Source organism: Neophocaena asiaeorientalis, unplaced genomic scaffold, assembly GCF_003031525.2.
Source record: "Neophocaena asiaeorientalis asiaeorientalis breed wild unplaced genomic scaffold, Neophocaena_asiaeorientalis_V1.1 scaffold376, whole genome shotgun sequence".
NCBI lineage: Eukaryota > Metazoa > Chordata > Mammalia > Artiodactyla > Phocoenidae > Neophocaena > Neophocaena asiaeorientalis.
In genome coordinates, this window is record NW_020174368.1 from 1,029,009 (window position 1) to 1,046,444 (window position 17,436).

Below are 17,436 nucleotides of genomic sequence, written 5' to 3' on the forward strand. Positions count from 1 at the left end.
TGTTTGAAAAGCAATATAGCAATAAATATTAAGAGTTTTAAATACGTTTATACTCACTGACCCAATAATTTCATTTCTATGCTGTTATATTAAGGAAATAATCCTAAACATAGTAAGAGATAACCTTTGTAGCATTCGTTATAATAATAAAATTAAAATCAACCAATATACAACACAAAACATGATTCGGTTGACTGTAGTGTACACATGATTACTTCACCCTAGTTTCTGTGAAAAAAAATAAATACTGAAAAACATAACATTATTAAATCGATAATGAAAACATTTTAATGACCAGAATAGAAGGACCCATGAAACAGAACAGTACGTAAGGAAATAACAGAAATTAAAGCAATCCTATCAAAAATTAGCATACTGGGCTTCCTTGGTGGAGCAGTGGTTGAGAGTCTGCCTGCCGATGCAGGGGACGCGGGTTTGTGCCCCGGTCCGGGAGGATCCCACATGCCGCGGAGCGGCTGGGCCCATGAGCCATGGCCGCTGAGCCTGCGCGTCCGGAGCCTGTGCTCCGCAACGGGAGAGGCCACAACCGTGAGAGGCCCGCGTACCGCAAAAAAAAAAAAAAAATTAGCATACTTATAAATCTAGAAAAAATGAAGACAGCATGGTATTGGCAAAGGAACAGACATACATATCAATGAAATAGAAGACTAGAAATATCCCTAACACATATGGATGGAAATTTAGTATCTGATAAAAGTGATATTTCCAAAAAAATTTGAGAAAAGTTGGATGATCCAATAAATAATGTTGGACAACTGTATAACTATCTCACATAAAGGAAAAGTCAGACCTATACTTCACCAATATATAATAATAAATTCTAGATGAATCAATAAACTTAAGTGTAAAAACATTTTTTAAAAATCTACTATAAAATACCATGGGAAAATGTTTTTATAATCCTATAGTTGGGGAGAGAGTGTGTGAAGCAATGACATGAAAGCCAGAAGCCATAAAAGATTGATAAATTCACATACATAAAAATAAAAAATGTCTGCATGGCACAAACCACCATACACAAAATCAAAAGATAAATGCCATAGAGGGAAAAAAATTTACAACCTGTATCACAGACATATGTGTTCATTAAGTCTATGAAGAATGTCAAATGAACACTGATAATACGCTAATGTAAGGAAAAAGGCCCTCTCATATACTGCTGATAAGAACAGAAACTTATATAACCCCTATGCAGGACAATCAGGCAGTGTCTGGCAAAAGAATAATCATTCCTTTAGAACAGCAATTCTATTTCCAGGAATTTAACGTATAAATGTGAAAAATCGTCCATTTATAAGTTAGCTGTTACCATATTATTTGTAGTAAGTAGGAATAACCTAAATGCCTACCAGTGGGAGACCAGTATCACTCTATGGTACATCCAAACAATGGAATATTATGTAGTCATTAAAAATAATGAGGGCACTTAGTCCTGAAAATAGGAAAATTTATGTCCACGTAAAAAGCTGTATACAAAAGTTCACAGCTTTATTCATAAAAGCAAGCACGAGATGTCCTTTGGTGGGTAAATGAATAAACAAAACTGGTACATCCATACTATGGAATACTATTCAGAAATAAAAAGAAACAAACTATTTGATACATAAAATAATCTGGATGACTGTCTAGGGAACTACCGTTGAGTGAAAAGACGCCAATCCCAAATATATGATTCCATTCGTATAACATTCTTGCAATGACGAATTTAATGGCAACCAGCTTGCCAGAAGATAGAGAGAGAGTGGGGAGCGGGAGGGAAGTAGGTGTGTCTATAAAAGGGCAACACAAAGGATCTCTGTGGTGATGGAACTGTTCTGTATGTTGACTGCAGCAATGCAATATAGTGGTTGTGATATTATAGGAGAGTTTTGTAAGATGTTACCACTGGGGAAAACTGGGTAAAGGGTAGATGGGATCTCTCTGTATAGTTGTTTACAACTGCATGTGAATCTACAGTTATCTCAGAATAAGAAGTTAATAATTTAAATTTTTTAAAGAGAGCAAGAGAGAGGAGGAAGCCCTTTATCTACTGTTTTGCAAGGTCTCCAAGACATACTATTAGGTGAAAAAAGCAAAGCAGAGACTGATACACTATTATTTGTGTAAAAAAGAAGAAAAATGTTTATATTTGTATATATTAAAATGTCTCTGGAAAAGTAAACCAAAATCTGATAATACCATATACCTGTGGAAAGGAGGAACTAGGAAGCTAAGGGACAGATGTGGGAAACTTTTTCCTATAAACTCTCTTTTGTAGGTTATGAATTTTAAGACATGTGGAATATATTGCTTACTCAAAAAACTGAAGAAGCAATTTGAGGATAACATTTAGTTTAAATTCTTCCCTCACACTACATACCAAAGTCAAAAACCATGAACAGAGTTAAAGTTTTAAAATTTTATACCTCTGGAGAAAAACTTTTCATCATAAAAGCAATTTAACAAATTGCAAAGAAACAAGTAATGGATTTGACTAAACATTTAAAAGTTATGTATAACAAAAATTCCCCCAAATTTAAAAAAGTAAATAAACTTGGAAAAAATACTTGCAGTAAAGAGCTAAAAGGTACGTGGCTTATTTACATACATAAGGATCTCATACAAATTGGTAAGAAAACTACTAAGATCCCCAAACCTATAAATCAGCAGAAGATAGGAACAAAAAAGAAAAAAATCAGAAAATCTAGTAAATATATGGGAAAGAACACAACTCACCAATAACTGAAGAAATGCAAATTTTAAAAATGAAATGATATTTCCAACCCCCCACCACATTATATTAAATAAGAAAAACAAATGTATTTTAAAGAGTAATATCTCAGACTGGCAAGAATGTGATTAAACCACACTGTTACACTGCTGGTATTTACAACTATTCTCCAAAGTAATTTGGCAATAATAATAAAGACTCATAAAATCCTGGTCTCAGAATATAGTTGTAGGAAATAATTTAAAATATTTTAAAAACGTTAAAAATGTTCTTTACAAAAGGACTCCTTCCTTTGAGGCTCATGCTATCCAATAGATGGTCACCAGCCTTTTCCTTGTTGAGATCTGAAGTCACCCCAATGTTCTTCCAAAGTCTTTGATACAAGTTCACAAAATTTTCTGCCCCAGTACTTGCTATTACAGCTTCAGAGTGCACAGAAATGAAACATGCAAACGAATTCTAATTTTACTGTTCCTTGAATTTTTGTAGGTGTCATGACATTTGTCCCAAAGGAAATAAAATGCAAGTACTGCTTTGTTTTGCTTCCACAGGTCAGAAGGGTCTCTGCAGTAAAGGAATGGCAATTAAGTGTCCATTTATGGTTAGTTCAATGGCTCTATATTAAACTAGCTGTAACTTTCTAATTCAACACCTTATCTTCTTCCAGTACAGTGGGGTAGGATAGGGAGGAGATGGAGTGGAGTTGCTCTGCAATAATTTCTGATATTCAGATGAAAATAACAATTGCCATGTTTTTCCAAGTTGAGTCTGATATCCAACCCATTCTATACAAATAAACAAACAAAGAGTAGTTATCACATACCTGAGTTGCTGAACTATCAATATTTTTAGGTTGAGTATTAACAACACTTGGAGATGGAAGATCAGAGGACTCTTGAGTTTTTTTCTGGCTTGTATTGAGCGGATTAGATCTTTTCAGATTCTGTCTTGATACAGGTATAAGAGGTTTCAGGCGTTTCTTGCTACGAACCTGAGTAGGTTCATCAGACTCCAAACTATTCTTTGAACATATTAAAGACAAAAATCCCAGGGGTCTTCTGCCAGGTCTAGAAATGCAAATGTAAAGATATTCAACAATATCCAGGAAGACACATTCTTTTTTTTTTTTTTAATATTTATTCACCAAATTTTTCATAGGCAGGATATTGCAGCAAAAAAGCTGAAAGCAGGAATGTGCCAAGTTCTATAGGACATCTATATCTGTATAAACTTTTTTTTTTTTTTTTGGCCATGCCGCCCAGCATGTGGGATCTTAGTTCCCCGACCAGGGATCAAACCCATGCCCCCTGCATTGGAAGCACACAGTCTTAACCACTGGGCCACCAGGGAAGTCCCAGGAAGACACATTCTTAATGCCAACTTCTTTCCATGAATGCTAAAATGGCAGCTATGATACCACAGGAGTGGCACACCTACTAAATACTGATACACTAAGTACTGATATCACTCTGTCATGACGTATGTTTGTGACAAAGGTCAAAGCTTACTCTACAGCAGTACTTCTCAAGCCTGAAAGGCATACAAATCACGTGGGGATGTTATCAAAATGAAGATTCTGACTGAGTTGGTGGGGAAGTGGGGCCTAAGTCCTGTATTTCTACTGAGTTCTCAAATGATGTCCCTGCTGCTGGTGCCAGGACCACACTTTGAGTAGAAGGGCTCTAGAGCAGGGGTCAGCAAGCTATGATCCACAGGCCAAGTGAAGTCCACCACCTGATTCTATAAATAAGTTTACTGGAACACAGCATGCTCATCTGTTTACATATATGGTTACATATTACATATGTGGTATATTATATATATATACACACCACATATGTAATATGTAACCATATATGTAAAAAGATGTGATTACATATCTGTTGAGTAGCTGAGTAGTTGCAACAGAGATATATGGCCCACAAAGACTAAAATATATACTACATGCTCTTTTGCCCCCCAAATTTGCTGACCCTTGTTCTAGAATACTGCTTCTCAACTGTTTTAACCCAAACCCCCACGATGCTACCCTCATTCTATTTTCAGCACATCTCTACGCCAGAAAATATGTAGTTTATATAACAAAAACACAGGTTCGTTAAATATGCCTTTTCAAATTATACACGTCATTTCCCCCACTTTCCTTTAGTGGAGACTAGTACATGTCCTCCCTCTCCAACTCACCAACTCCACGTTAATGATTTGAATGCTGCCAACAAGCCAATAGTTATCCATAACCCAGAAGACTCACTTCTAGAGTATGAGGAAATAATGTGGGAGAGGCTGGCTTTGGGCTTAAATTCCACATTTAGTGTTATAGGGAGAAAGCCAGGGTTTACCTCTCTGGTATGCCACAAGAGAGAAAAACGCACACAGTATTTGGGACTTCAATAAAACAACCTCCAGAGCTACTTCTGATGTTAGCCCTATGTCTCAGACCATCTACATCTGCACTGGCAGCTACTGTATGGTAGAATAAATAATTATTAAAATAATAACCATGAACAATCTGGAAAAGAAAGTGTGCAAAACTAAATTCTAAAGATTTTCTATCTAAAATCAAAGTTTCAGCGCTTAAAGTGAAGCTCTAGTCATATGCGATGTCCTCCAAAAGTGTCTGACCTTACTGTATTTCCTTTGGTGACACCCCTTCCCTTTACATTTCTGACAGAGGGGTATGATTACAAAACACCATCCTTAGTACTGGACTTAGTCGTTATACATGTTACACCTATTCCATATAGGTTATATTTATATACTGAGAGAGAAAAATGGAGAGAGAGAAACATTTATTAAAGACTTTCTCATGATACCTGGATAGTGGGGTTTTTGAAGACGATGTGATGCTATCCATTTGTTCAGACTTAGAAGCAGCACAAGTTCTTTTTTCCTTATCAGACACCCCTATCTCATCCTGAGGTAACTGAGATGTATTCTTTTCTTGTGTATCTGTTATTTTATCAAGAGGTTTAGATCTGATACTCTGAAAAGTTGGTTCAAGTTGCTCTTTCTGAGGTTCTGGAATTGTATGTGTGTTTCCTGAGGTAGGGAAGATACCTTGTCCCTTGTAAGACTCTCCTTCAAAAAAGAAAATAAATGGTAAGCACACATATGGAAATTAATACATCCAATTAAATTGCAATATTTGAAGAAGAAAACCCATGATATTCTATCATGAACCTACCCTAATAAGAGTAAGCTAAATTAAAAATTAGTGGACTATTAGGAATATTAATGGGTAAAAGCTATGGTAACAGCTTCTACCTTCAGATATAAAATAGTCATATCAATATATTTTGACTTAGAAAAGCTTTCTCCATAAATATTTCTTGAACTAGCAAAATGAAAAAGTGATCACTTTCTAATTAAGGGTAAAGCTAAGGTCAGAATGGCTATCATCACAAAATCTACAGTCAATAAATGCTGGAGAGGGTGTGGAGAAAAGGGAACCCTCCTGCACTGTTGGTGGGAATATAAATTGGCACAGCCACTATGGAGAACAGTATGGAGGTTCCTTAAAAAAACTAAAAACAGAGCTACCATATGATCCAGCAATACCACTCCTGGGCACATAACTGGAGAAAACAATAATTCGAAAAGACACATGTACCCCAATGTTCATTGCAGCACTATTTACAGTAGCCATGACACGGAAGCAACCTCAATATCCATCAACGGAGGAATGGATAAAGAAGATGTGGTACACATATACAATGAAATATTACTCAGCCATAAGAAAGAACGAAAAACGCCATTTGCAGCAACATGGATGGACCTAGAGATTGTCATACTGAGTGAAATTAAGTCAGACAGAGAAAGACAAATATCACATGATATTGTTTATATGTAGAATCTAAAAAAATGGTACAAATGAACCTATTTACAAAACAGAAATAGAGTCACAGATATAGAAAACAAACTTATGGTTACCAAGGGGGAAAGGGCGGGGGCTAGGGAGAGGGATAAATTGGTAGATTGGGATTGACATATACACACTACTATATATAAAATAGAAAACTAATAAGAACCTACTGCATAGCACAGGGAGCTCTACTCAATACTCTGTAATGACCTATATGGGAATAAAATCTTAAAGAGTGGAGTTATACATATACATATGTATCAGTTATACATATATATAACTGATTCACTCTACCGTACAGCAGAAACTAACACAACATTGTAAATCAACTATACGCCAATAAAAATTAATTAAAAACAAAAAAGGATAAAGCTAAGGACCTATAAAAACTCCTTAATACCCAGCTTTCTAATTCCTTAAATGTAGTTGTTGAGCTTTTACAGGAAATCTTGGAACTATATGATTTTCTATTAAATACAGGATGAAAGTAGCTTTTCATGGCCACCAAAGTGCCAAATCTAAGATCTCAGAAGGGAAGAAAAACCTCTAATAATAAAGGCGTGATTCTTAGAGAAAAATGAGCAAGACTCTGCTTCAATCCCAAATTTAAACAAGATATATCAAAAATAATCAGGGGTACTTAGCAAAATGCAACCACATTAAAATTTATTTTACTCACCTGTTTTCTCCAAAACATTGATTACTTCCTTTGAACACACCTGTTTTAAGAAAATTTACAAAAAAAATTAGAAATCTATTTGTCAAATAAAATTAATTTTATTTCCTTCTTTCTTTCTTAATCTTATTTCCTTCTTTCTTTTTTAAGTAAAGAAAACCTGTATTTCCCAGAAAGCTAGGGTCAGACATGTTTTATGGGAATTCTACAAAACATTTATGAAAAAGACACTGCAACTATTATTTAAATTATTTCACAGCATAGCAGAAGAGGGAAAGCTTCCAAATGCCTTTTATAAATCAAGCATCATATTGATACCAACTAACCAGTCTCAAATCAGTGCAAAAATATCAAATGAAATATGACAAGCATAATTTAGCAGCACATCGAAAGACTAAAACATCACGATCAAATAGAGTTTGTTTGAGAATTCCCTGGCGGTCCAGTGGTTAGGACTCCACGCTTTCACTGTTGAGGGCGCGGGTTCAATCCCTGGTCAGGGAACTAAGATCCCACAAGCTTGGAGGCACAGCCAAAAAAAAAAAAAGTTTGTTTCAGGAATACAAAGATGATTTAATATTATAAAACATATTAATAAAAATCAACAGATCTAAAAAAAAAAAAAAAAAAAAATCAGCAGATCTGAGGAGAAAAATAATATCATCTCTCTATTTGCAGGAAAAGTGTCCAATAATATCATTCTTAAAAAAAACCTGTAAAATTGGACAGGCATTTTCTTAACACCGTAAAATACAACTATTGCAATCCGAAAGGCAGCATCCCACTTCATAAACACTGGAAGTATTCCCATTAAAGTCAGGAATAAGAAAATGTTGTCCACTATCAGGACTATTTTCTGATTTTTTAAAGTTATATTACCCAATATAATTAGAAAAGAAAGAAATTAAAGGTGTAAAAAGTAGAAGAGAATAATTAAAATTATATTTGCAGATGATATGACTGTTTACTAAGAAAACTCAAGAGAACCAACTGAAAAATTACTACACACAATGAGGGTAATTCAGTAAAGCTCTCTAGATTAAAAAGAACTCAATGATAATAGCAACAAAAAAGATAAAATTCTTAGATATAATCCAATAAGAAATGTACCAGATTTATATGAAGAAAAACTTAAAATACCCGTGAGAGACAGACACAAAAGAAGTCTTAAACAATTGGAAAGACACACTGTGTTTCTAGACAGGAAGATTCAACATCACATTTATGATGTCAATTTTCTCTATGTTCATCTGTCAACTTAGTATGATCCTAACACAAGTACCAATAGGGTTTTTTTCTTAAGCTCTGAATAAGCTAATTCTGAAATTAATATAAACTTTAAAACATATAAGCAGACTTCCCTGGTGGCACAGTGGTTAAGAATCCGCCTGCCAATGCAGGGGACACAGGTTCTAGCCCTGGTCCAGGAAGATCCCACATGCTGCTTAGTAACTAAGCCCATGTGCCACAACTACTGAGCCTGCGCTCTAGAGCCTGCAAGCCACAGTTACTGAAGCCTGCGCGCCTAGAGCCCGTGCTCCGCAACAAGAGAAGCCACTGCAATGAGAAGCCCGCGCACCACAATGAAGAGTAGCCCCCGCTCGACGCAACTAGAGAAAGTCCGCACACAACAACGAAGACCCAACACAGCCAAGAAAAAAGGAAAAACGTAAGCGACTAGGAAAAACTTGGAAAAAGAAGAAAATTGTATTGGGGGTTGGGGAGAGGGACAGACTATCCCTTTTTTTTTTTTAAATTAATTTACTTCTGGATGTGTTGGGTCTTCGTTGCTGCACGCAGGCTTTCTCTATTTGTGGAGAGTGGGGGCTACTCTTCTTGCGGAGCACGGGCTCTAGGCATGAGGGCTTCAGTAGCTGTGGCTCACCGGCTCTAGAACACAGGCTCAGTAGTTGTGGTGCACAAGCTCACTTGCTCCGCGGCATGTGGGATCTTCCTGGACCAGGGCTCGAACCCGTGTCCCCTGCATTGGCAGGTGGATTCTTAACCACTGCGCCACCAGGGAAGCCCCCAGACTATCCCTTTTTAAGATAGTAAAGCACTTAAAAGCTACAATAATTAAAACAGTGTGATACTGGCCCCAGAACAAATAGGTAAATCAATGAAGAAGAAAGGAAAGTTCAGGAATATGCCCAAATATGTATGGAAATTTAATATCTGACAAAAGTGGAATTTCATTTTATTTTTTAAAAAATACACCTTTATTTTATTTTTTGGCCACACCGTGCAGCATGCAGGATCTTAGTTTCCTGACCAGGGATTGAACCCTTGCCCCCTGTGGTGGAAGCGCTGAGCCTTAACCACTGGACCGCCAGGGAAGTCCCCAAAAGTAGAATTTTAAATCAGCGGACAAAAGATGAATTATTCAATAAATGGTGCTGGGACAAACGAATAGGCATCTGGTGAAAATTAAGTTGGTTCCACTGTTCTTAAAACCAAAATAAATTCTATACAAATCAATAATATTAATTAAAAGAATTTATATTAAATTCAAGGTAGACCTTCAATGTATAACACACTCCATAAGCTATACATAAAAAGAATAATAGGGACTTCCCTGGTGGCGCAGTGGTTAATAATCCGCCTGCCAATGCAGGGGACACGGGTTCGAGCCCTGGTCCAGGAAGATCCCACATGCCGTGGAGCAACTAAGCCCGTGCGCCACAATTACTGAGCCCACGTGCCACAACTGCTGAAGCCCGTGTGCCTAGAGCCCGTGCTCCGCAACAGGAGAGGCCACCGCAATGAGAGGCCCGTGCACCACAAGGAGGAGTAGCCCCCGCTCACTGCAACTAGAAAAAGCCCGTGCGCAGCAATGAAGACCCAACGCAGCCAAAAATAAATTAATTTTTAAAAAAAAGGCTAATAAAAAAAAAATTTTTTTTTTGGCCATGCTGCACGGCTTGCGAGATCTTAGTTCCCCACCAGGGATCGAACCCAGGTCCCAGCAGTGAGAGCACCCGAGTCCTAACCACTGGAATGCCAGGGAATTCCCCAAAAGACTGATATATCTGATTACAGAAAAATAAAAAGTATTTGCATGTCTATCTAAGTACAGTGTATATACATTCTAGCATTTAAAATTATAACTCTGGCTATTTATAAGCAATTTTTTATCGTTAAAATGCCGAAAACAGTTTAGAAAATAAAAGCCACAAACAGGCCCAAGAGGCACTATACATACTTTTCTTATATATTCAGTCACACCAATGTATATCTATCATTTTTTAAATGGCCTATTTTAAACTGGTGACCTAGTTTTGCATATAGTGATGTACTCTGATCTTTTTTCCATGTCATTAAATATACTTTTAAAATAAAATGAAACAGTGTCTGCATGGAATGCTGACAAAATGTTGAAACAGGATGACTGATACATAGGGATACATTATACTTGCCAGTCTACCTTTTTAAATGTTTGAAAACTTTCACATTAAAAAGTTTAGCAAAAGAAGTCTGTATGAGAAAATCACAAAAAGTAGAATTAAAAGACAACAATTTGAGAAAAAAAAATTTGCAACTCATATCACAGACATACAAAACAGAGAGTTCCTCCAAATCTACAAGACAAAGATCAACAAACCCAATTGAAAAATGGGTAAAGAGTATAGAGTCACGTCAAAGGAAAGGAAATACAACTGGTTCTTAAGCATATGAAAAGATGTTCAACCTTACTCATAAAAGAAATTAAAAACTATTCCAGGATACCACTTTTTAACCGATCAGATATGGCAGAATACACCGCCTCTGTTGTCTACTATCATCTAAGGACTATTGGTCTTCAACTGTCCCTTAGAGAATATAGATTCTAATTTTTCCATAGTGTTGTTCTATAGTGTAGTAACTTATGATGATTACCAGAAACAAAAACAAGAGGGTGCTTAAGAAACTTACAACACAGTGGCTGGTAACTGAATCTGCAGTCAGGCGTCCCTGAGGTAGTGACGACTGAGCTAAAGAAGTCTGCGTTTTGCAAGGGAATGTTTCATAAATGAAGAAACAGCAAAAGAAAAGCCTGGGACATGAGGAGTACGGTGCATTTGAGAAACTGAAAGATGGTCAATATGGCTAGCGAGGCAGAGACCAGCACAAGATGAGATTAGACACAGAAAACAGCCAAACAAAAACAGTGGCTTAGAGGTTCTGGTTTTATTCCTAAGAGCAACGGGAAACTTTAAGCATTATGATAATGGTAGTGATGATATCACTATTACCATTTTACACAGCAGGGAACTCATTCAGAGAAGTGAAGAATCTTGCCTAAGATCCCACAGCTGTTAAGTGGTACAGCCAAAATCCACATCTGTATGATGCTTTCAGCTTAATTTTTAGCCAATGACACTGAGCTGGGAATGGGTTTTCTGATTAATATCCATCAATTTTCACCTAGAACTGGTTGAAAGTAAAAATCCAAAACTGGTTTTATCTGGATTATTTATGGTAAAAAGTATTAGAGTTATCTTTTTTTTTTTGCGGTACGTGGGCCTCTCACTGTTGTGGCCTCTCCCGTTGCGGAGCACAGGCTCCAGATGCGCAGGCTCAGCGGCCATGGCTCACAGGCCCAGCCGCTCCGCGGCATGTGGGATCTTCCCGGACCAGGGCACAAACCCGTGTACCCTGCATCGGCAGACGGACTCTCAACCACTACGCCACCAGGGAAGCCCCTAAGAGCTATCTTTATATAAAGGGTCTAAAGGAAAAAGAAAAATAGATCTGTTAAAATATGGCCGTCTTACTTGCTTAATGATTCCATCTTACCTCAGAGGTATATTTTTGACAAGCATCTCTTAAAGTGAGTGAACTTTTTTTGGCAGGAGGAACATGGTCACTTTCGTCAAGTCTACAGTGAAATCTCTTCCTAGATACAAGATCCAAATTAGCAGGAGGCTTTTTGGAATCATCTCTTCCAGAATTAGATAAACACATGTCATCCTGACCAGCTGAAGTTACTGGAAAACTGATACTGCATAGAAAATACACACACATTAAATTAGTTATTTTATGAGGTTAAAGCCTGAGCTATTCCAATGAAAACTGCCAAAACACTTCAAAGTAACTAATATATACATGGCCATGGCCACAAAAATGTTAGTTTTGAGCTCCATTCATACTTAAAAACTCACAACTTAAGTTCCATAATATTGAATTAAATCTGAGGCATAAAAATAATGTTTTGTCAGTAAAGTTAAATTTTAGTCTAAAATGTCTCTTCCTAATATAAAAGGCTTCAATTTCTAATGTTACTTGATAGACAATAAAGCATCTTAACCAATGACTATTAAAATACAGCTTAAGAATTCTACAGCAAAGAATTAAAATAAATATCAAAAATATTTTAAAATGTATCCTTTGTACTATTTTTGCAACTTTCTGTGAATGTATATTTATTTCAAAATTTTAAAAATATATAAATGTATACAAAGTAACCTTTAACAGATGCTATTTTATGATTCAGATTGCTAAATTTTTTTAGCTTTCAAAATACTTAAAATGCCAACAAAGTTTCATACAAAAGTATTATATTATACATTTAAATGGCATCTTTATCAGATATAAAATCAGTAATTTCTTCTCTAATTTACCACATAATTACTAAATAAGATCTCCATGACAATTACAAATAATGTTGGTGAATAGCTTGTTCAATCAATACTATTCAATTCATAAAGCACCCCTACCCCGTAGCAAAAACAGTTTAGTTGATTCATTACCTCATGTCCCCCCTTTCTTCTGTATTCACTGATTTGACCAATATGGGGGCTGGCAGTAAAGGGTTTGGCATTAACTGCATAGTGGTATCAGCAAATTCTTCTACTGCATTGGTTGGGATTTCCACCAGAGTTAAAATGAATGCTTGTTCATCCTCACCTTCTTGATGTACATTAGCAACTAGATTCATTATCAAAGTTTAAAAGTTAGTAATGAAAAGCTGAACCATGAAATGACAGAAAATCATTAATTTATTTCACTTCTAAAACGTCTCATGACAACTTATCCCGAAGAATAAAAAACTAAATTATACCCCTCAAGAAACAAATAAATAAAAATTTCGTAAAGGATAAAGATGATTCACTATGGAGAAGATTTATAATTCCTTTTTTTTTTAAGATTTATAATTCTGAATAACAAAACATATACAAAATACTTCAAGTTTTTTTGTTTTTTTAATTTAAGGCCAACATAGACCAACAAAAACTGCTTTGTTTTTCCATAGTCAAATGGGCAATAAAAAACATACTATTAGGTTCTAAGACTCTACTGAAGCAGATTATCATACCTGTTAGGTCTTGAGGATTGTTTATATTCTCTTGTTGGACTTCTGGAATACTACACTGCCATAAAAAATTAAAATGAAAGAGTGAGGTTGACCAAATCTCAGTTTTAAAAAGTTTTCCTGACAATGTGATACTGTGAACAGTTATTGTTTCAAAAGTCAACAACTTATCTAACCTATATACAGAATTTTTCAAGTGTTTTGAAACTTTTAGTTGTACCAATAAAATTTTGATTCCTTTAAATAAACACATATATATACACAAGGGAATTATGACTAAATTGTTAAATACGTGTAGGCTATGAAATGATTTTTGAAGTAACAGAAAAGGGAGATCCAAACACTTCAACTTTCTCTCTATCCCCATCACAGCAGCCACTGTACCATTAGTAGGTGACATGTATATGGAAGCAAACTGGTCTCCTTGCCCCCAGCATGGCTCCCTCCAATCTGTTTTCCACAAAACTGTAAACATTGTTTTCTCTAAAATGCAATTCCAATTGTAATTCTCTACTACTTAAGATCTTAAAACTTTCACTTTGCAACAAACAATGTCAGAAATTGACTCAGGCAAGAATCATCAATGCATACTAAATTACTTACTAAGTGGAAAAGATGCAATTATAATGGAGAAAACTGGTAGGTACCATTTTACCCAAGTGATCATTCAGCAACACCAATAATGGGACAAACCAACATTATGTGTCCCCTGATATGATGCAAAAGAAGAGCAAAACATCACCTATGTAGTACTCTTGCAAAAAAAAAGTTTAACCTGAATCTAATAAGGAGAAAGCAGTAAAAGAAATCCAGATTATAGACTAACTTGGACTCTTCTAAAATGTCAAGTACAGAAAAGAGGAAAAAGGGCAAGAGGACTACTCTAGATTAAAAAAGTAAGAAGAAATGACAGCTAAATGCACTGTAAGAGGTTTGGTTGCAACTGTATATTACACATTATTATTAAATCAATGCTAGGTAGTATGGTAATACTGAGTGTGGTAATGGTATTGTCATTTTTCTGTAAGAGAATATCCTTGGTCTTAGATACAAGCTGGAGTATTTGTGGGTGAAGACTCATGTCTACAACTTACTTTCTGATGGTTTAGTTGTTTTAAAGTACCTACCAAGATGGAGAGCAACACAGAGAGAAAATAACATTTAGAGCTAGGTATGCACGCAAATGAGGCAAAATGTTAACAGATTTCTATGTAAGATTCTTGCAACTTTTCTCTAAATTTGAAATTATTTCAAAATAAAAAGTAAAAATTAAAAAGTTGGGTGGTAGGGGAAAATCCCATAACTTTGGATGTAACCCAAACTCCTTAGCAAGCCATAAAAATTCATTTTATGATCTGTCCCCAGGCTACCTAACTTCATCTCTAAGCACTTTCTTCATTTATATTCCACTCATAGCTACTTATACAGTCCCTGAGCATGTCATACTGTTTCACACTTGTTCTTTGTACATGTTCCTCTCTCTGTAACTGGCTAATTCATACTTGTTCTTCCAGATCAAGGATTTGCTCAGTGCTGGGTGCACATTAGAATAAGCTGGGGAACTTTAAAAAAAAAAGCTAATGCCTGGGCTCTGCCCACTGCCCCCACCAGATTAGTTTCGCTGGTTTGGGTTGAGGGCCACTCCAACTGAGTCTCACACAACTCTCTTTCATAACACCTATCAGACTGAGTTTAACCATTCATTTACTCACCTGTTCCTCACAAGGTTGTGTTCCAAGTATCTCACATAGTATTGCACATGCAACATCTCAATAAACACTTGCTCTGAGAATGAACTTCTCAGATCCAGGGGCTAAGAAGCAAGAGTTCTCTCTGTACAAAACACTTCCTTTTTCAAAGCCTTTACAACAAAGCTAGGTATTGGTTATTTTATCTCTATGTTCCAGAGAATAAAAACATATTCAATACATTCTTGCAAAGGCAAAATTATAGGGAAAGAAAAATGGTTGTCAGGGGTGGGGGGTGGAGAGAAGGAGTAACTAAAAAGGACCCTGGAAAAGTTGGGGAGTGATGGAATTGTTCATGTATTGGTTATATGATTATAAATGTTTATGAAAATCTGTAGAACTGAACACTAAGAAGGATAAAGTTTATTGTGTGTAAATTAGAACTTAACGTTTTAAATAAGGAATAAACAGCTGGCCACCCCGTTATATTTTACATTCTTTTACCTCTGGCACATGAAGTATAAGCACACTGTCTCCGTTAGAGTCCTTTTCCAGGGGCTCTTCAACAGAACTCTCACCAAGACCCATACCCAAACCAAGTGTGTGGGGCATTGACTCAGACGAAACAACAGGAGCAACTGAAGACAGCTGAACCTCTGCAGACCTCCCTTCTTCATCTTCATCTCTGAAAGACAGATTAGTATGTATCTGAAATCAAGGAGACAACCACAGAACTATGTTTAAAGCTAGGTATGTCAAAGTTCATCTAATTTAATGGTTTTCAAACTTTTAAGATAGATTTAATGCAACCGAACAAATTCTTACAGCTACTGCTTATGCCTATAGTTGACAAAGAATATAAATCAAATCCCAGAATATCTTTCCTCTTTTACCTTCCAGTTAGGCGTGTTTCTTGTGAAATACTGGTTTCTTCAATACCGTGTACAGATGCCAATTTGCTCTGCTCCTTACTCTCTGCTGTTGTAACTGATTCAAGGTTTTTATCTTCTAATTCTCTCCCTTTAGAAGCATTTTTCTCAGTTTCTTAAATAAAAAATACATTTAAAATATAGCCCAAAATAGTAAAGTCAAAATCTCCATATTAGAAACATATTCTGTTTTCAAAGATCACTACATAGTGGCTCTTCCAAACTTCCCTTAATCCAAAAAGCAAGCTTATTCACATGGCAAAAAGGTGGTCTGGGTCAATTACACTTTTTAACATAAATGAGATAATTAACGAGTTTGCACTGCACATATTTCACTCCTGGCAGCCACAGCTATTGTATCTCTACTTCACTGTAATAGCAGTATAATCAGAAACCCATATACAGAAGAGGTTTAGAGGTGGGTACACATGAGGCCTGGCTGGTTCCACCTTGGGGTAAGTGTTGGGGAGGGAGCTGTTCTGTAATGAATAATGTCAAAAAGCGGAAGAAAATGACGTCTGTATAAAAGAAGTAACTGGGGTCTGCACACTGAGAGACCTTCCGGGTACCGATCAAGCCAAAGTAATGAATTAACTAATTGAACCACAGGAATTGTTGGCTAAAAGAAAATCCCAGGGATCAAGAACCCCAAAACAGGGAAAAGATGATGCTAACCATCCAGATCTTCTACATATGGGGTTGAATATAATCTAGGCAGCCTACCACTTACACTGCTTTTCCTGCTCCCACTAGTACCCTTGGGACCTTGGCAGGGAGGGGACATGGAAAATATAGTGAGGCTATTGAGAAAATGAAGTAAGAGCACTATGCAATCATACGGAAAGATTTTTTTTCAATATATTAATGTTTAAAAACAGCACTAACGGGGCTTCCCTGGTGGCGCAGTGGTTGAGAGTCCGCCTGCCGATGCAGGGGACGTGGGTTCGTGCCCCGGTCTGGGAAGATCCCACATGCCGCGGAGCGGCTGGGCCCGTGAGCCATGGCCGCTGAGCCTGTGCGTCCGGAGCCTGTGCTCTGCAAAAACTCAATAATAAAAAGACAAATAACTCAATTCTAAAATGAGCATAGGGACTTCCCTTGCGGTTCAGTGGTTAAGACTCTGCCTTCTAACATAGGGAGTGCGGGTTTGATCCCTGGTCGGGGAGCTAAGATCCCACATGCCTCACAGCCAAAAAAAAAAAAAAAAAAAAAAAAAAACAAAAAAAGAAGCAATACTGTAACAAATTCAATAAAGACT

At 36.5% G+C, this 17,436-nt stretch overlaps 1 protein-coding gene across 4 annotated transcripts in view; it reads right to left on the bottom strand.

The window, feature by feature from the left end:
- BDP1 (BDP1 general transcription factor IIIB subunit) overlaps positions 1–17,436 on the bottom strand; it is an 85,295-nt gene that overhangs the window by 1,698 nt on the left and 66,161 nt on the right. For 3 of the 4 annotated variants that reach the window (XM_024756175.1, XM_024756176.1, XM_024756174.1), the window contains exons 31-38: positions 16,143–16,293; positions 15,754–15,934; positions 13,565–13,619; positions 12,999–13,176; positions 12,046–12,250; positions 7,273–7,312; positions 5,545–5,809; positions 3,555–3,798 (exon numbers count right to left, since the gene is read on the bottom strand). In XM_024756175.1, the coding sequence (XP_024611943.1) occupies positions 3,555–3,798; positions 5,545–5,809; positions 7,273–7,312; positions 12,046–12,250; positions 12,999–13,176; positions 13,565–13,619; positions 15,754–15,934; positions 16,143–16,293 (1,319 nt within the window). Of the gene's footprint in view, positions 1–2,537; positions 3,296–3,554; positions 3,799–5,544; positions 5,810–7,272; positions 7,313–12,045; positions 12,251–12,998; positions 13,177–13,564; positions 13,620–15,753; positions 15,935–16,142; positions 16,294–17,436 lie in introns of those variants that run through there. The other variant, XM_024756177.1, reaches the window with a different exon arrangement.